Below are 18,896 nucleotides of genomic sequence, written 5' to 3' on the forward strand. Positions count from 1 at the left end.
AAAAAGTTAATTGTATAACTATTTTTTTTAATTAAAAATGTTCTCTCATTAACATAATTGACGTAATGTTTCCAATTTGATTAAAAATTAGTTGTATAAATAATTTTTTAATTGAAAAAGTTTTCTTTTTTATTGGAAATATTTTAGCGATATTTTTTTCTGTGCTGTTCATTTTAAATTATAGACCAAACTGAAGATGTTCGACAGAGAAATACAACATGAAGCGTGTGTCAGCGGTTTAGACCAGTGTTGCCAAACAGGAAATAGCTAAAAAAATCTTTTAGAAAGTCCATCGAGGATCCATGGCCTTGAAAGTTGGAAACCCTGGTTGTGTGAAATTTTGTTTCAGCTGTAAAATTCGCAATTATGAACAGATTCATTTTCACGCTTATCTCTAAATATTATCGCCAAATATTGACCCTAAACTTTCTTTGTTGCAAAATTGGAATAATGTGGGGCCAGTATTTGTAACATCAATCAGATTTGGAGTAATTTTTACTTAAATTTCGTTACTCTGTTACGTATTTTTAAATGTTATGCATCTATGTGCTGTAAACGACAATTGTTCATGCCTTCTCTTGAGATGTAAAATTACTTTGGGTGGGCGTTCGTTTGGAAGTCTACGAATTACTAAATTGGAAATTTTTGATGCCTAGTTGTACTTTTTAGCTTCAGTTCACGAAATTATACTATCTCATATAAAACAAGTAAGGAAAGTCTAAAGTCGGGCGGGGCCGACTATATTATACTCTGCACCAATTTGTAGATCTAAATTTTCGATACCATATCACATCCGTCAAATATGTTGGGGGCTATGTATAAAGGTTTTACATACATTTAAATATTACTCGATCTGGACAGAATTTGATAGACTTCTACAAAATCTATAGACTCAAAATTTAAGTCGGCTAATGCACTAGGGTGGAACACAATGTTAGTAAAAAATATGGGAAACATTTAAATCTGAAGCAATTTTAAGGAAACTTCGCAAAAGTTTATTTATGATTTATCGCTCGATATATATGTATTAGAAGTTTAGGAAAATTAGAGTCATTTTTACAACTTTTCGACACAGCAGTGGCGATTTTACAAGGAAAATGTTGGTATTTTGACCATTTTTGTCGAAATCAGAAAAACATATATATGGGAGTTATATCTAAATCTGAACCGATTTCAACCAAATTTGGCACGGATAGCTACAATGCTAATTCTACTCCCTATGCAAAATTTCAACTAAATCGGAGTTCAAAATTGGCCTCTGTGGTCATATGAGTGTAAATCGGGCGAAAGCTATAAATGGGAGCTATATATAAATCTGAACCGATTTCAATCAAATTTGGCACGGATAGCTACAATACTAATTCTACTCCCTATGCAAAATTTCAACTAAATCGGAGTTCAAAATTGGCCTCTGTGGTCATATGAGTGTAAATCGGGCGAAAGCTATAAATGGGAGCTATATATAAATCTGAACCGATTTCAATCAAATTTGGCACGCATAGCTACAATGCTAAATCTACTCCCTGTGCAAAATTACAACCAAATTGGGCCAAAACTCTGGCTCTTAGACCCATATTAGTCCATATCGGGCGAAAGATATATATGGGAGCTATATCTAAATCTGAACCGATTTCAATCAAATTTTGCACACTTAACTGAACTACTAATTGTACTCCGAGTGCAAAATTTCAAACAAATTGGGCCAAAACTCTGGCTTCTAGGACTATATTAATCTATATCGGGCGAAAGTTATATATGGGAGCTATATCTAAATCTGAACCGATTTCAACCAAATTTGGCACGCATAGCTACAATGCTAAATCTACTCCCTGTGCAAAATTTCAACCAAATTGGACCAAACCTCTGGCTTTTAGGACCATATTAGTCCAAATCGGGCGAAAGATATATATGTGAGCTATATCTAGATCTGAACCGATTTCAATCAAATTTTGCACACTTAACTATACTACTAATTGTACTCCTAGTGCAAAATTTCAACCAAATTCGGCCAAAAATCTGGCTTCTCGGGCCATATAAGTGCATATCGGGCGAAAGATATATTTGGGAACTATATCTAAATCTGAACCGATTTCAATCAAATTTTGCACACTTGACTATACGACTAAGTGTTATATTTGAACAAAATTTCAAGCAAATCGGTATAAAACTCTGGCTGCTGGGTCCATAATAGTGCATATCGGGCGAAAGATATATATGGGAGCTATATTTAAATCTGAACCGATTTCTTCCAAAATCAATAGGGTTCTATTCTGACTCAAATTAGGAACATGTGCCAAATTTGAAGGCGATTGGACTTAAATTGCGACCTAGACTTTGATCACAAAAATGTGTTCACAGACAGACGGACGGACGGACGGACAGACGGACATGGTTATATCGACTCAGGGACCCACCCTGAGCATTATTGCCAAAGACACCATGTGTCTATCTCGTCTCCTTATGGGTGTTACAAACATATGCACTAACTTATAACACCCTGTTCCACAGTGTGGCGCAGGGTATAAAAATAAAAAAAAAATAATTTGCGTCATTTTAACCATTTACTAGTTTTGGGAATCTTATGAAAAACTTATTTTCCTTTAGTTTAAATTTAACTTATTTGTAATGTCATTAAGCTTTATAACCACGTTAAGTTAATAAAATGTTTGAGACATATTTAAAAAAAGTAATATTTCATTAGGCTGTGGAAAGTTTCGAAAAAATAATAGAATTAAACTAATATATTTTTTTTTTGCAATAAAAATAAGTTAAGTTTTGTGTTAGTTTAACTACGGATTTTTTTTCTGTGTACGAAACACAAACATTTTAATCACGTTGATTTTGAAGCGTTTGAGTTAGAGCTAAAAAAACTATCTATAGTTTTATTTTTAAGGTACTATCGATATTTATTTTCCGATAGCGATACTATCGAATAAACCCAGACCAGTAAAAAAATACCACCGATATAGGTAAAAATAAACCAAAAATGAAAAATTCTTAAAAATATTATTATTATTTTTTCCTAAAGTTGACTGCTTTGTATGAAATGAATTGCTTATTTAAAAATTAAATTTAAAGCGTTAGGTTTGTTTTTTCGAAACTATTGATAGTTTTGCAGCCCTAATTTGAGTTCGTCAAAAATAGCCGATTGTGATTTTCCAACCATATATAAAACGATCACACACTTGATTGCCAACAAAAAATACTTTCTTTTTAAATCAGACACGTCGCTAAGGTAAATTACTCATAAAATTATTTGTGAGTCGCGGTATTTTTCGTCAGTCACGACATTTTCGTGCGTGAGTACAAATTTTCTTTTCTTGAGTGTGCGTTAGCGTGAGTCCTACCAAACAATATCGTGCGTGAGTAAGATTTTTACGTGGTGAGTGTGTGTGAGCGCGAGTAAATTATTACTCACGTGCACACCTCTATTTTGAATTCGGAAGTGGTGCAAAATTGGCGCGAAGAATTGTCATAGGACGTCAACATCCGTTGCACTGGATATGCATCACTTCATATTTAAGGTGTGATCCAAATTCAGTATTTTCGATGTGAATTAAAAAAATTTGTGATAATTTGCCAAATAAATATTTTTAAATTTATTTAAGATTTTTAACGCTTGTTTGAACCTCAAATATTTTTTGACAAAATTTAAATAAATCTATTTGAAACAAAACAAGTATATACAGCACTAAGTTCGGCCGGGCCGAATCTTAAATACCCACCACCATGAACCAAATATTAGGGTTTCCTTTAAAATTTTAGGAGGGCTTGAGGACACTTCCCGAAGATAAATTTAAAGATTTCACCTACACTCAAAAAAAAGTGAACTCTCTATTTCACTAAAGCCAATTTAACTTTATTTTAGTTCATGGAATTATTATGTTTGGAGAAAGTTTCCTTTAATCTAATAATTTTTTGTTTACGTTAGTTAAATTAACTAAAACTGAGGAAAAAACTAAACTCAAATGAAGCATAATGATTAACTAAATTCGTACCTTCTACAAAATAGTTCAGAATTTCTTTAAATTTGTAAATTTTACCAAAAATGCGTCCATCATGAACTTCGTATATCACTAAAGACATTCTTGCAATTTTGAACTCCAAGTTTTTCCTTCAAACTACAAAATTTTCTTTAACAAGTGAAAAAACTTAGTTATGTCTAATAAATTTTCTTGAATTTGTCGAAAAATATTTACTTATTTTGATGACATCGGCGTGATGCCAACGTTTGTAATACTGTTTAGTTAAAATTTTCTACAAATATTCAAAATTTTCTAAAATTAACCGAAACATTTCTTCCTGGTGGGTTCACTGTTTTTTCAGTGTATGAGGACTATATCAGATTCTGGATTTATAAGAACCATTTTTGTTTGAGTTTTAGAGGAATCATTAACATCTATTGTAAGTGTGCAAGGAAATTATAAAATAACGTCTTGATTTGAAATCTTAAATCTGTAGAAGTAAAATCTGGAAATTTTACATTGAGTTTCAAGCAATTTTCATGATCAGTGCACCTTCTATACCCTCAAGAAGTGAAGTCGGTCTATATGGAGGCATTACCAAATGGACCGATAAAAACTTAATCCGATACACGCTTTTGTGAGCCTAAAATACCAGAATATTTACAATTTCAGGCAAATCAGATAAAAACTACGATTTCTAGGAACCCAAGGAGTTAAATCGGGAGATCGTTCTTATAGGGGCTATACTAAAATATAGACCGATACTCACAGTTTTCGGCACACCTCTTAATGAACCGAAAATACCTCTAGATTTCCAATTTCAGGCAAATAGGATAAAAACTTCGGATTCTAGAAGCCCAAGAAGTAAAATCGGGAAATCGGTCTATATGGGGGCTATACCAAAATATGGACCGATACTCACCATTTTCAGCACACCTCTTTATGGTCCTAAAATACCTCTAGATTTCCAATTTCAGACAAATTGGATAAAAACTACGGTTTCTATAAGACCAAGACCCCAAATCGGGAGGTCGTTTTATATGGGGACCATACCAAAACATGGACCGATACTCACAATTTTTGGCACACGTATTTGTGGTCCTTCAATACCTCTAAATTTCCAATTTCAGGTAAATTGAATAAAAACTGCGATTTCTATAAGCCCAAGAAGTAAAATCGGGAGATCGGTCTATATGGGGGCTATACCAAAACATGGACCGATACTCACCATTTTTGGCACACCTCTTTATGGTCATAAAATACCTCTAGATTTCAAATTTGAAGCAAATTGGATAAAAACTTCGATTTCTATAAGCCCAAGACCCAAAATCGGGAGGTCGGTTTATATGGGGACTATATCAAAACCTGGACCGATATATCCCATCTTCGAACTTGACCTGCCTGCAGACAAAAGACGAGTTTTTGCAAATTTTCAGCACGATTGCTTCATTATTGAAGACTCTAGCGTGATTACAACAGAGAGACAGACAGACGGACATCGTTATATCGTCTTAGAATTTCTCCCTGATCAAGAATATATATACATTATATAGTCGGAAATCGATATTTCGATGTGTTACAAACGGAATGACAAACTTATTATACCCCCGTCACCATTCTATGGTGGTGGGTATAAAAAGTTAAAATTATTAATTAAAAATATGGAAAATGCGGTTTATAAAAAATTGAATTCAAATAAATTCTATTTTTCATTTTATTGAGTACCTACACACCAAGATTAAAATCTTATAATTACAGTGTAGGATTATACATGTTAAAACATATCCTATAATAAATACCTATAACAATTAAATTTTGAAAATAAGAAGAAAATAATGTGCCTTTAGAACGACTTCCATGTTTTTTTCTGGGTCTCTTTACAGGCGACGATTTTTGTCTACAAAAGCAAACATTGTAAATATTTTTTTCGGTGACACTAAAGTTAACGGTTGAGCTGTTGGTATCTTCATACTCTGCTTATACGTTATGATAATATCTATTGTCCGTCTTTTGTACTCAACAGTGGCATTAAGGGTTAACATAAATATTCAACTAACTTTTCTCCCCGAGTGTTGAGAATCCCAATTGCAATGTTTAGTTAATATGTCGTCTTCATAAAAAATGTTCAAAATGATGTCATTGATTTGACGTTATTAGATTTTCCAAAGGCATCACTGTAATGTTGAAACCATCTTCTATACAAAGTTGGATCTCGTCGAGGACGATGCTAGTTTTTGGTGTTTTTTTCTGTGATTTCCTATTAGTATGGCACATTTACCCCGTGACAAAACCTATTTATTGTTTTTTACTACTTTACAAATTAGACATGTATTTATTATACATAATGGTGGCGATAATGATCACAGATTCAAATTAGGAGATTACCAAATTGTTTTGTGTTCACATTACGAAACCACCACAAAGATCGAAGATGTTGGGAATTGGATATTAAAACTCTTTAATGGGCTATTTCAAGTTTATTTTTGGCTAAAATATATAAAAATTTACCTATGAACAATTGTATTTATTGATTTTAATTTTAAGCCGTTTTTATTGATTTTCTATTGAGGAAGGGAATATTTTGGATCCACATATGTTTTTTATTCCGTAACATCTCCCATAGGCACATAAAATTGATTATGTAAATTGTGATGCACACCACACATATATCGTCTAGTATATATAGGATATATGCCAAATATATTGACATTATATTGGATAATATGCAGCATAGCAATTGGAGTATCCTTATCAGTTGATGATTAACATTTGCTGAAATAAAAATAGAAAAGTTCATTTGAATATGATGTTTGTTACAATTTTCCTTAGCTAATGTGATTAATTGTATGTATATGTGTATGTTTGTTAATTAATTAATCATTATTAAAATTAAGTTTATAAAATTCTGATCACTGAATGTTGATCTGAATTATAGTCTATTTGTTCAATATTGTTACGGGATTGTAACAAATATATTTGTAATTAGGAATAACAATTATACGAAGAAAATTTAGACTATGAAGTTGTAGTCAGGGCTGTGGAGCCGGAGTCGGAGTCGTAAAAATTTTGCTCGACTCCGACTCCGGCTAAACCAAATTTTTTAAAACACTTCACATTTTTGTAACTAAGCAAGTTTTTACGCAAATTAGTTTCCATTGCGTTATTCATTCGATCAATGTACATCATGATTGTAAATGAAAATCAACTTCCAATTACGGCTATCGTTTTATGTTTCCTAGAATGTTCAATTTATTTGAAATATTTCGAACAATCGATATTATTTTTATTTTAATTTAATATATGTATACACTCAAAAAAAAGTGAACTCTCTATTTCACTAAAGCCATATTAACTTTATATTAGTTCATAGAATCATTATGTTTGGAAAAAGTTTATTTTAGTCAAATAATTTTTTGCGTATGTTAGTTAAATGAACTAAAAAACGGGAAAAAGTTATACACAAATAAAGCATAAAGATTTCCTAATTTCGTATTTCTTACAAAATAGTTCATTATTTCTTTAAATTTGTAAATTTTACCAAAAATGTGTCCATTGTGAACTTCGTATGTCACTAAAGACATTCTTGCAATTTTGAACTCCAAGATTTCTCTTAAAACTACAAAATTTTCTTTAACTACTGAAAAAATTTAGTTATGTCTAATAAATTTTCTTGAATTTGTCGAAAAATATTTACTTATTTTTGCCATATCGGAGTGATGCCAGCGCTTGTAATACCGTTTAGTTAAAATTTTCTAAAAAAAGTTCCAAATTTTCTAAAATTAATCGAAAGTTATCTTTCCTGGTGGATTCACTGTTTTTTCAGTGTAATTAGACATAATGCATTTGGACGTCAATTGCCTGTTTCGGTATCAGGCTAACATGAAATATAATAGAAAATTTTGTCAAAATGTTATTTCTATAAAAAGTTTTGTCAAAATTTTATTTCTATAGCAAATTTTGTTACAATTTTATTTCTATAGAAAATTGAGTCAAAATTTTGTTTCTATAGAATATTTTGCAAAATTTTGTTTATTACACAAAAATTTTTTCAAAATTTTATTTCTATTGATAATTTTATTTCTATAAAAATTTAAGTCAAAATTTTATTTCTATAAAAATTTAAGTCGAAATTTTATTTCTATAGAAAATTTTTTTATTAGAAAATTTGGTCAAAATTTTATTTTTATAGAAAATTTTGCCAACATTTTATAGTAATAGATTTTTTATTAGAAAATTTGGTCAAAATTTTATTTCTATAGAAAATTTTGTCAAAATTTTATTTCTATAGAAAATTTTGTCAAAATTTTATTTCTATAGAAAATTTTGCCAAAATGTTGTTTGTATAGAATATTTTGCAAAATTTTATTTCTATAGAAAATTTTGCAAAATTTTGTTTGCTACACAATTTTTTTTAATTGTATTTCTATTGATAATTTTTTCAAACTTTTATTTCTATAAAAAATGTTGCCAAATTTTATTTCTATAAAAATTTTATTTCTATATATTTGGTCAAAATTTGATTTCTATAGAAAATTTTGCCAAAATTTTATTTCTATAGAAAATTTAGTCAAAATTTTGTTTCTGTAGAAAATTTTGCAAAATTTTATATAGAAATTTTATTTTTTTATTAGAAAATTTGGTCAAAATTTTATTTTTATAGAAAATTTTGCCAACATTTTATAGTAATAGATTTTTTATTAGAAAATTTGGTCAAAATTTTATTTCTATAGAAAATTTTGTCAAAATTTTATTTCTATAGAAAATTTTGTCAAAATGTTGTTTGTATAGAATATTTTGCAAAATTTTATTTCTATAGAAAATTTTGCAAAATTTTGTTTGCTACACAATTTTTTTTTTTAAATTATATTTCTATTGATAATTTTTTCAAACTTTTATTTCTATAAAAAATGTTGCCAAATTTTATTTCTATAAAAATTTTATTTCTATATATTTGGTCAAAATTTGATTTCTATAGAAAATTTTGCCAAAATTTTATTTCTATAGAAAATTTAGTCAAAATTTTGTTTCTGTAGAAAATTTTGCAAAATTTTATATAGAAATTTTATTTCCTAGACAAAAATTTTTCCAAAATTGTATTCAGTGAGCATACAATTTGGAAAAATTGCTGCTAAGTCGAAAACTTGTAGAAATGACTCAAATTTTCAAAATTTTCAATAAATGAATCATAAATGCATTTTTGCGAAATTGTCTAAACAATTATAAATATTTTCCAAATATTGCCCGAGTTTTGTAGAAGTCTGATTTGAAATTTTATCAAAATGTAGATTTAAATACAAAGTTGTGCAGAGTATATTATAATCGGCCCGCCCGACTTTAGACTTTCCTTTCCTTTTTATTTTTCGTTAAAATTGTGTTACGCCATAACGTTAGATTTAAATTTTAAGTACATAGATTTTGTAGAAGTATATACAATTTTGTCTAAATCCATTCATATTCAAATTCATGCATATGGAAATATAAACCTTTATATAGCTCGCAACAAATTTAAAGGATTTGAGATAGTATTTTGGTCCACAAATACATATACTGTTGGTATCTTCTCATATTATGATGGGTATTTATATCATTATTTTATTTATTAAACATTGTCCTAAATTTGACATATAGAGTTCAATTGGCATCTAATGTGAAATTAAGACCTTTTTTTTGCACACATAAATAAATACGATATTTTATATCGATCCACTTACGGTACTCCCACAATACAACTACAAATTAGTGGTATTAAAATGAGATTTAGTTATATTACCCGGAGTCGACTCCGGAGTCGGAGTCGAGCTGATGAAAAATGCTGGAGTTGGAGTCGGAGTGGAGCAAAATTGGCTCGACTCCATAGCCCTGGTTGTAGTTATGTTATTTAAGTAAAATTGAACCGACCAAATTTGAAAACACAAAATTTTATAGAAATATTTCGAAAATGAGACATTCGAAATATTCGTTAAATGGAGAAGATTTATAATTTGCCTTTTGAAATGAAAGACGAGGATGTATGAGTTCACAATTTATATATTCATTGAGTGTGTTTGTGTGTACATTAGAGACTTCTAACTTACATATTATGAGATCAATGGTGAGCTGGTGAAGGAAATCAACCTCTATGTTTGGTGGTGATGATGAAAAGAGAGCGAGTCAACTTCGTTAATGCACCAAGAAGCCTCGGTCTCAACCATAGACCTTATAATACATAGATGACGCACTATTCTCTTTTAAAAAAATGTGTCAGTTCCAAAAATTAATTTTCTGACATTTCGTAAAGAGTCAGTCCCAAACATTAATTTTCGTGCATTAGCTTTTGTGTTGTTCGTAAAGAGCAATGCTGCTCAAAATTAAATTTCTTATTTTCGCGGTTTTGGTCACAATTTTTTGTTCAAATATGAACTTTTAATATATTAATTTATTTATAAATCCTCTGGTGCATCATAAACGTTCCAATTTTGTGTAAAATTGGCAAACTACAAAAAGGAAAACGAAAGAGAATATAAGCGTGCTCTTATTTTTCTCGTTTATTCTTAATCTTCGGAACTTTCAAACATGGTTTGACACCCATGGCTCATCTATGTATTATAAGGTCTATGGTCTCAACCCATCATCCTTCCAACAAGAGAGTGATTTGCTTCATTGCCACATTTACGCAATAAAATAATGGGATATTACTATGTTACTTTATAAGGTCTAAGAGCAATATTTCGATTTAATACACACCCCATCCTATGGTGGAGGGTATAAAAAAGGTCCTTAAGCAACCTAAGGTAAATGCCAGTTTAAATATCCAAAATTTAACAAAGACTAAAATCAATTTTTTTTCTTAAATAAAATCCTTATTTATTCTTCTTATCTTTAATACAAAGATTCGATATCTTAAATAATTTAAAGATTATTTCTTTAACCCTCGTACTACGTGGGGTCATTTGATAACAAACATCGTAGCACATTTCATACAGCACATTCCATACAGCACACTTCATACTGGAACGGTATTAAAAGTTCTTACTATTCAATATGAATTCAATATATGCTGAGTAGTAAGAATTTTAATTTATATTCCAACAGTAAAAAATGTGGCGATGATCAATACGATTTGGGTTATCAGATGACCCCAATTTTTTATACCCTCCACCATTGGATGGGGGGTATATTAACTTTGTCATTCCGTTTGTAATACATCGAAATATTGCTCTAAGACCCCATAAAGTATATATATTCTGGGTCGTGGTGAAATTCTGAGTCGATCTAAGCTTGGCAGTTCCGTCCGTCTGTTGAAATCACGCTAATTTCCGAACGAAACAAGCTATCGACTTGAAACTTGGCACAAGTAGTTGTTATTGATGTAGGTCGAATGGTATTGCAAATGGGCCATATTGGTTCACTTTTACGTATAGCCGCCATATAAACGGACCCCCAAATTTGGCTTGCAGACCCTCTAAGAAAAGCAAATTTCATCCGATCCGGCTGAAATTTGGTACACGGTGTTAGTATGTGGTCTCTAACAACAATGCAAAACTTGGTCCGCATCGGTCCATAATTATATATAGCCCCCATATAAACTGATCCCCAGATTTGGCTTTCGGAGCCTCTAAGAGAAGCAAATTTCATCCGATCCGGCTGAAATTTAGTACATGGTGTTAGTATATGGTCTCTAATGACCATTGGTCCACATCGGTGCATAATTATATATAGCCCCCATATAAACCGATCACCAGGTTTGACCTCCGGAGCCTCTTGGAAGACCAAAATTCATCTGACTCAGTTGATATTTGGTACGTGGTGTTAATATATGGCCTCAAACACCCATGCAAAAATTGGTCGAAATCGGTCCATAATTATATATAGCCCCCATATAAACCGATCCCCTGATTTGACCTTAGGAGCCCCTTGGAAGAGCAAAATTCATCCGATTCGGTTGAAGTTTGGCACGTGATGTTAGTATATGGTATCCAACAACCATAAAGGAATTGGTTCATATCAGTCCATAATTATATATAGCCCCCATATAAACGGGTCCCCAGATTTGACCTCCGGTGCCTTTTGGAGAAGCAAATTTCATCCGAGTCAGTTGTAATTTGGTACATTGTGTATGTGGCCGTTAACAACCATGCCTAACTAGACCCATATCGGTCTATAGTTATATATAGCCCTCAGATCCCAATAGATCCCCAATCACACAAAAATTGGCCCATATCAAGTTCATAATTGTATATAGCCCCCATATAAGCGACCCCCATATATATCAATTCTGGCTCCCTACGTACCGTGCAAACGTCCATATCGATTCGTAATTATTTGTAGACCTGCACATATCTTTCTTGTCAAATATATGCCACGTGTGGACTAACTCATAATTTAGAAAACGATTTAAGATACCACAACCTAAGTAATTCGATTGTGGATGACAGTCTTTCGTAGAAGTTTCTACGCAATCCATGGTGGAGGGTACATAAGATTCGGCCTGGCCGAACTTACGGCCATATATGGTTGTTTCTTTTAAATTTTTTTCTTTACACCAGATAAATTTGTCATACTTCGAAATGTCATGACTTTATCGGAAGGTTGCATATTTGTTGAAGGCGAAATTTTAATTTAATTGAAAACTTAAAACGAAGATTATAAACTTTTTTCAAAATAGCATTTCTGTAATTTAAATAAATTAGTTCTTAATATTGTTCTAATTTGGTTTCGTAAAATTTAGGTTACATACTCATATTCATTATTCTGTTTGACGATTTCGCTAAACATCTGAATTATATATGCATCGAAGTTTTAAATATTTTTAGCTTGCACCAACAAGGGACATTTGCCTTTGATAGTATGAACAGAATTAAAATTTTTATAGAAGTTGTCTTAATATTGCCTTTATAAGAATTTTTATCAACATTTTATTTCTATAGAAAATTTTCTCAACATTTTATTTCTTTGTATTGTTGTTGTTTTTTTTTATTTCAGCTTAAAACCATGTATTGACTAAACTAGAAGTGTAGCTTAACCAACAGAGGAAAAGAATGTTTTTCAAATTTATTTGGACAAAGCCCTATAGACTGCAAGATGGTTGGATGGACGCACGTTTCGGAATTACCACATTCCTCATCAGCATCCTCTACTTGCAGCAAAACTATCAACCAATTATCAGAATAAATTCAGGCAGTTCATTAAACCCAACAATGAACCACACTTGAACCTTCCGAAAAAAGTGTTGCATGATAGCCGGCTTATGCCGAAATAAATTCCTACAAATATATCTCTTTTCCTATGCCACTGTCAAATCATCGATTTGAGTGCAGTTGGCTGGGTTTATTTTGAGCGTGCTTCCTCTTTCTTTTATTCGTTTTGTTTTGTTATTGTTGGTTTTGTTCTTTAAGCATTGTTGTTGTTTTTGATTACAGCTTAAAACCATGCATTGACTAAAGAACAAGTGTAGCTTAACCAACAGAGGAAAAGAAATTTCTATAGAAACTTTGCCACAATTTCTATTTATATATATAAAAATTTCTATATGGGTGAATAATCTTAAATGACTCCTTTCTGTGTCCGGCTGTTTAAAATTGTTTTTTTTTATTAACTATTTATACCCTTCACCACTAAACAACAAGTGTAGCTTAACCAACAGAGGAAAATAAATTTCTATAGAAACTTTGCCACAATTTCTATTTAGATATATAAAAATTTCTATATGGGTGAATAATCTTAAATGACTCCTTTCTGTGTCCGGCTGTTTAAAATTGTTTTTTATACCCTCCACCATAGGATGGGGGGTATATTAACTTTGTCATTCCGTTTGTAACACATCGAAATATTGATCTAAGACCCCATAAAGTATATATATTCTGGGTCGTGGTGAAATTCTGAGTCGATCTGAGCATGTCCGTCCGTCCGTCCGTCCGTCTGTTGAAATCACGCTAACTTTCGAACGAAACAAGCTATCGACTTGAAACTTGGCACAAGTAGTTGATATCGATGTAGGTCGGATGGTATTGAAAATGGGCCATATCGGTCCACTTTTACGTATAGCCCCCATATAAACGGACCCCCAAATTTGGCTTGCGAGGCCTCTAAGAGAAGCAAATTTCATCCGATCCGGCTGAAATTTGGTACATGGTGTTAGTATATGGTCTCTAACAACCATACAAAAATTGGTCCATATCGGTCCATAATTATATATAGCCCCCATATAAACCGATCCCCCGATTTGACTTGCAGACCCTCTAAGAGCAACAATTTTCATCCGATGCGGCTGAAATTTGGTACATGGCGTTAGTATACGGTCTCTAACAAACATGCACAAATTGGTCCATATCGGTCCATAATTATATATAGCCCCCATATAAACCGATCCCCCGATTTGGCTTGCGGAGCCTCTAAGAGAAGCAAATTTCATCCGATCCGGCTGAAATTTGGTACGTGGTGTTAATATATGGTCTCTAACAACCATGCAAAAATTGGTTCATATCGGTCCATAATTATATATAGCCCCCATATAAACCGATCCCCCGATTTGGCTTTCAGACCCTCTAAGAGCAACAATTTTCATCCGATCCGGCTGAAATTTGGTACATGGCGTAAGTATATGATCTCTAATAACCATGCAAAAATTGGTCTATATCGGTCCATAATTATATATAGCCCCCATATAAACCAATCCCCCGATTTGGCTTGCAGACCCTCTAAGAGCAACAATTTTCATCCGATCCGGCTGAAATTTGGTACATGGCGTTAGTATATGGTCTCTAATAATCATGCAAAAATTGGTCCATATCGGTCCATAATTATATATAGCCCCCATATAAACCGATCCCCCGAATTGGCTTGCGGAGCCTCTAAGAGAAGCAAATTTCATCCGATCCGGCTGAAATGTGGTACATGGTGTTAGTATATGGTCTCTAACAATCATGCAAAAATTGGTCCATATCGGTCCATAATTATATATAGCCTCCATATAAACCGATCACCAGATTTGACCTCCGGAGCCTCTTGGAAGACCAAAATTCATCTGATTCAGTTGAAATTTGGTACGTGATGTTAATATACCTCAAACACTCATGCAAAAATTGGTCGATATCGGTCCATAATTGTATATAGGCCCCATATATACCGATCCCCAGAGTTGACCTCCGGAGCACCTTCGTAGAGCAAAATTAGAGCAGATTTGACCTCCGGTGCCTTTTGGAGAAGCAAAATTCATCCGATCTGGTTGAAATTTGGTACGTGGTGGTAGTATATGATATTTAACAACCATGTGAGTTGAAATTTGTGGATGACAGTCTTTCGTAGAAGTTTCTACGCAATCCATGGTGGAGGGTACATAAGATTCGGCCTGGCCGAACTTACGGCCGTATGTACTTGTTTTGCTTTTATTTGATTATGAAGACTGTCCCATTTTTCTCAAAGAAAAGGAGCCATTTCAGATTATTCACCCATAAACAAATTTGTCAAAATTTTATTTCTAAAGAAAATTTTGTAAAAATTTTATTTCTATAAAAAAATTTTGTCAAAATTTTATTTCTATATAAAAATTTGTCAAAATTTTACTTTTACGTTTTGTTTGTTATTGTTGGCTTCTCTTCAATCGTTATTGTTGTTTTTGATCTCAGCTTAAAGCCATGCATTGACTAAACTACAAGTGTAGCTTAACCAACAGAGGAAATGTATGCTTGTCAAATTTATTTGGGCAAAGCCCTATAGACTGCAAGATGGTTGGATGTAAAGCTGTTTCGGAATTACCACATTCCTCATCAGCATCCTCTACTTGCAGCAAAACTATCAACCAATTATCAGAATAAATTCGGGTAATTCACTCAATCCAAATTGAACTACACTTGAACCTCCCGAAAAAGGGTTTGATAGTCGGCTACTGCCTAAACAAATTTGCCAGCATATCTATTTTCCTTTGCCCAAATAAATTTGACAAGCATACACGCAAAAAAAATAATTCTTTCCTCCCAAAAGAAATTTTAGACAAACAAAGTTCGTTTCTCATTTGCTTTTCGTTGAAAGGAAGTGTATTTGGAAGAAAAGTATATAATTTTTGTGATAAACGTTTACTCTTTTCCAGGATGTAAAAACAATTTCATAAAGACTAACTGAAAAAAAAATTTTTCTGGCTAATTGCATTTTCCCTCACATCTTTCTCACTTCCACGAAGTTTTTTAGTTCTTTAGCACCTTTTTCTGTAATACAAACAATGTAGAATAAATTATACGATTTTATAAATTTTTAAAATTTTTTTTACCTTTCGCATGGACGGAGAATCGAACCGCGGACCATGCAATTTGTAAGCCAACACACTATCCACTGAGCTATGTAGCCGTTATTGTTATCAATAGACAATTACCCATATAAGTTATATTTATATAGCATAGCTTGCGGCGCCCACGAGCCGATTAAACAAAGTTTATTTCACAGAAAAATACATTTAGTTGGGCACCATGGAGCAGTGGTTGCTACGCCTGACTTGCATGCCAAGGGTCGTGGGTTCGATCCCTGCTTCGACCAAAGTTTTTTTTTTTTTTTTTTTTTGTACATATATTCCAGATATGTTAGGAAGATTCCGAAAAAATGTTCAACATTACATTGTAGAATATTAAATTTTGAACTGTAAAATATGTCTTATTAAAGACCTAAAGTCAGAAAAGAACAGTGTTTGATATAAACGAAATGGGCTGTGTTGTTGGGTAAAAAAAATCTTTTTTTATTAAAAAAATTAACATTTTGTAACAAACGAATTTTTTTGGTGATAAAAGTGTATACTTTTCGAAGAAATTCAAAAAACTCTAACAAAAGAAAAACGTTTTCGGTACACGTTTTCCAAACGTTTTTTTTTCTTTGCGTGTACTTTTCCTCTGTTGGTTAAGCTACACTTGTACTTTAGTCAATGCATGGCTTTAAGCTGAGATCAAAAACAACAATAATTTTACTTTTACTTTAGAAAATTTTGTAAAAATTTTGTTTATTTAATTTAATTTTTTAGAAAGTTTTATCAAGATTTTATTTCTACAGAAAATTTTGACAAAATTTTATCTCTATAGCAAATTTTGTCAAAATTTTATTTCTATAGAAAATAAATATATATATATATATACTTTGAAAAGAATTCCAATCTACGAAAGAGTAAAAATCTACCTTTTTTGGTATGAATGCGAAATTTAATCGGTAAAAATGTCATGACAAAAGACGTATCGTCTTAAGAATTATTGGCAATACAACATTTTGCATTTTGCGGATTATTAAACTAGAACAGGGGGGTAAACCCCCTTCCATAATCTTTCATACCAAAACCGTAAAAAGATTAACGTATTTACCAAATGACTCTTTTCACCAGAATTTTTACTTTTAATCACGAAATTAATTTTTAATTGAAATTTCCCCAATCAGGAGACTGATAATGTCAATCATCAACGCTAATTAAAAAAATAATTGTTCCTATTAAAAGTTTAAATGATTTTATTAATCGTTGTGATTAAATTTTATTTTGATTAAAAAATTAATGATTTAAAATGATTATGAATTTTTTAATTGTATATTGTTTTCAAATTCATCTTATATCTTAATTTGAAAAATATTAGCGATATTCTTGCACTTTGTATTATAGTTCTCAATTAATTAGTACTTTACCTGTTGAATACAATACGGCATAATATATAATTCCAAAAATACCATTTGGTGGATTCCAAAATGAGAAAGAATCTTCAGAAGTTGGAACAATATTGGTCAACAGTCCAAAACCTTTACCATATCTACGAAAAATCACAAGCGTTATCAAAATAATTTCACAATATTGTTCGTCCTTTTCCACTTACGGAGAATTGAAAACATTGGTGCAACTTATTTTTGGAGCTAAATCACATAGAGCTTTATATTCACTATTGAATATTAATTTAAACTCCACGTATGTGGCATAAAGTGAGACTGCAAAACCAAGAATACACCAAAAACGTAAATATTTGCACTCAGTCATGGTACATTGAAATTTAAAAAATGCGTGTTTCTACTACAGGATTTTAAGAGAGTTTAGAACGAGGGTAATTTGTGAAATGATTTTCCTATACTGATAGATTTTCGGATATTGATAAACAGTAGTCGCGACTGGATTTTTACATATGTTAGTATGCTAAGCTGGCCAGCATAGTATTCGATAAGAAAAAATCTTGAAAATCATATTTGTCAAATTTGCTTTGGAAACATACGGTTACCTTATTTTCACGCCGGCGCACTGTACCACAGTCGAAGCTCAAAGGTATACTACAAAATAAAATAACTCCAAGTAAAAGGATAAATTTTAAGGAAAACTCACCACATGGAAGTGGAAGTGGAATGGAGGATTTCGGGAGACTTTTTGAATATTGGTCACTTGGGAGCTATCCCTAAGCTATATGGACAAGGGCTTACATTTGTGTAATAACAGTAAAAAAGTTAAACAAAATTTTACCGCTTAATTAAAAGATTATACCTGAATATCCATATAAATTTCCAACAATTTTTTTATTTATTGTAACCAACTTCAGGTTGCTATCATTTCTAAAACGCTCGTCTGAAAACTGATAGATTTTTTCCAGTAACAGTTCATTTAATTTTTTGGTAGCTTTCAAAAGCATTTTGATCTATTGCATTCAGAAATAAAGTAATTTGTGGTGAAATTCAAGGGTTATAGTACGATTGTTTTATACTTGGCATTCGTTAGAGCCCTCCAGCATTTAATTCTGAATACAATTTCTTCTGTTACCATAGCTTGCTTACCGTGATACTGGTCGTGTTGCATCGCTTTCAAGAAGTGGATGAAAGAAATGGTAACAATACCTGAAATGATGCGAGAAGTGAAAGCCAGATTTAATGAAAATCCTCGCCGCAGTAATAGAAAACTTCAAATCTTTTTTTATAGAAAATTTTGTCAAAATTTTATTTCTATAGAAAATTTTGTTAAAA

General features: G+C 31.8%; 1 protein-coding gene across 1 annotated transcript; it reads right to left on the bottom strand.

The window, feature by feature from the left end:
- Positions 1 to 6,422: 6,422 nt before the first annotated feature.
- Positions 6,423 to 17,999, bottom strand: Vkor (Vitamin-K epoxide reductase). The gene is made up of 3 exons (XM_075311956.1): positions 17,774 to 17,999; positions 17,589 to 17,710; positions 6,423 to 6,737 (listed from the first exon to the last, which is right to left on the bottom strand). The coding sequence occupies exons 1-3, from the start codon at positions 17,929 to 17,931 to the stop codon at positions 6,505 to 6,507; spliced, it is 513 nt and encodes a 170-aa protein (XP_075168071.1). The 5' UTR covers positions 17,932 to 17,999; the 3' UTR covers positions 6,423 to 6,504.
- Positions 18,000 to 18,896: the final 897 nt, after the last annotated feature.

The sequence above is a fragment of the Haematobia irritans genome, chromosome 5 (assembly GCF_050003625.1).
Source record: "Haematobia irritans isolate KBUSLIRL chromosome 5, ASM5000362v1, whole genome shotgun sequence".
Classification (NCBI taxonomy): Eukaryota; Metazoa; Arthropoda; class Insecta; order Diptera; family Muscidae; genus Haematobia; species Haematobia irritans.